This window comes from Nematolebias whitei, chromosome 5, assembly GCF_014905685.2.
Source record: "Nematolebias whitei isolate Nwh7 chromosome 5, NemWhi1, whole genome shotgun sequence".
In the NCBI taxonomy this organism is placed as follows: domain Eukaryota; kingdom Metazoa; phylum Chordata; class Actinopteri; order Cyprinodontiformes; family Rivulidae; genus Nematolebias; species Nematolebias whitei.
Window position 1 is genome coordinate 1,224,782 of NC_056502.1, and position 2,259 is coordinate 1,227,040.

General features: G+C 38.4%; 1 protein-coding gene across 1 annotated transcript in view; it reads left to right on the forward strand.

Annotated features, from left to right (window-relative positions):
• LOC119409597 (atrial natriuretic peptide receptor 1-like) overlaps window positions 1-2,259 on the forward strand; it is a 66,677-nt gene that overhangs the window by 27,096 nt on the left and 37,322 nt on the right. The window contains exons 2-3 of the mRNA XM_037676497.1: window positions 1,249-1,384; window positions 1,471-1,555. Of these exons, the coding sequence (XP_037532425.1) occupies window positions 1,249-1,384; window positions 1,471-1,555 (221 nt within the window). The remainder of the gene's footprint in view (window positions 1-1,248; window positions 1,385-1,470; window positions 1,556-2,259) is intronic.

Sequence of the window (2,259 nt, forward strand, 5' to 3'; positions counted from 1 at the left end):
TTCCCCGATGTAAGAATGATCACCCTCCTGACACTGAACAACATACATACTGGGAGTATGTTTAACTTTGTGCACATTTCTGTTTCTCAGTAGCTCAAATGAAGTTGTTCCTGTGGTTGCATGAGGAGTAGCTCAATAGTTGTGCAGGAACTCTGTTATAGTGTAATGGCAGTCCCATGTAGCATTTTCAAATGGGCCTGTAATGTCTGTTGCAGCTTTTTCCCATGGTTTACTTTTTTTTTACTTTTTACTTTTTTAATGAACTTTAGTTCACCATTAAGAGAGTTCAGTGATGGAGTTAAACTCAAAGCTGCTCCTCAGATAAATAATGTTCAATTATTATTTTATACATGAATGTTTCTGTTCAATTATTATTTTATAGATGAATGTTTCTGTTAAATTATTATTTTATACATGAATGTTTCTGTTCAGTTATTATTTTATACATGAATGTTTCTGTTCAGTTATTATTTTATACATGAATGTTTCTGTTCAATTATTATTTTATACATGAATGTTTCTGTTCAATTATTATTTTATAGATGAATGTTTCTGTTCAATTATTATTTTATAGATGAATGTTTCTGTTCAATTATTATTTTATACATGAATGTTTTTGTTCAATTATTATTTTATACATGAATGTTTCTGTTCAATTATTATTTTATATTTGAATGTTTCTGTTCAATTATTATTTTATACATGAATGTTTCTGTTCAATTATTATTTTATATTTGAATGTTTCTGTTCAATTATTATTTTATACATGAATGTTTTTGTTCAATTATTATTTTATACATGAATGTTTCTGTTCAATTATTATTTTATAGATGAATGTTTCTGTTCAATTATTATTTTATAGATGAATGTTTCTGTTCAATTATTATTTTATAGATGAATGTTTCTGTTCAGTGCCTGAGACGACTTCTGTTGTGACTTGGCGCTGTATAAATAAACTGAATTGTATTGAATTGATGTGACGCGAACAGAAAACAGTTACGGACTATTTTGATATTTGGTATTTAGTTTACTTTTTGTTCTCTATATATTTTATATCAGTTTTAATGGAGAAAATGTGTCTTATTCACACTGGAGGATTGCACCTTAATGTCACTGTACAAAATGTCATTGTTGCAACGTCAGTAAAGATTCTGATTCTGATGGAGATGTGAAGATGATAGAAGAGGAATCAAGGACGTTCAGAAGAAACTGAGCTCAGGAACTCATGAAGTGTTTGTTTTCTTACAGATTGTTCTGGTCTACAACAGTTTTGAGGAGCAGCTGACAGCTGTGCCTGGAACAGTTCTGCACTGGCTCAGTGGAAAAGTTCCTCCTGATGTTCCTGTCTGTGGCTTCAAGAACGACAACCCCCTCTGCCTCACAAGTCAATACCTAATCATCACCTGATCAATACCTAATCATCACTTGATCAATACCTAATCACTATTTATGTTTCTGTGTTGCTATCAGAGACCATCACCATCCATCAGATGGTCTTCATTGTAGTCTTCTTCATTTTCACCATGGCCTTGACCTTTGCTGTCTTCATCTACAGGTGATAGCAGTCACATGACCACATTACCACAGGCTCTCATGACCACAGGACCACCTGTTCATCTTTCAGCTTTTCTCTTCAAGGGTCACCACAACGACTCATCCGCCATCATCTCACTCTGTCCTCTGTCCTCACTCTGTCCTCACTCCAACTACCTCCATGTCCTCTCTAACTGCATCATATGTCTCCTCTTTGTCTTTTTCCTGGCAGCTGCATTTCTAACATCCTTCTACCAATATACCCACTGTCCCTCCTCTGGACATGTCCAAACCACTGTCCCTCCTCTGGACATGTCCAAACCACTGTCCCTCCTCTGGATGTGTCCAACCCACTGTCCCTCCTCTGGACATGTCCAAACCACTGTCCCTTCTCTGGACGTGTCCAACCCACTGTCCCTCCTCTGGACGTGTACAAACCACTGTCCCTCCTCTGGACGTGTCCAACCCACTGTCCCTCCTCTGGACGTGTCCAAACCACTGTCCCTCCTCTGGACATGTCCAAACCACTGTCCCTCCTCTGGACATGTCCAAACCACTGTCCCTCCTCTGGACGTGTCCAACCCACTGTCCCTCCTCTTGACGTGTCCAAACCACTGTCCCTCCTCTGGACGTGTCCAAACCACTGTCCCTCCTCTGGACGTGTCCAAACCACTGTCCGTCCTCTGGACGTGTCCAACCCACTGTCCCTCCTCTTGACGTGTCCAA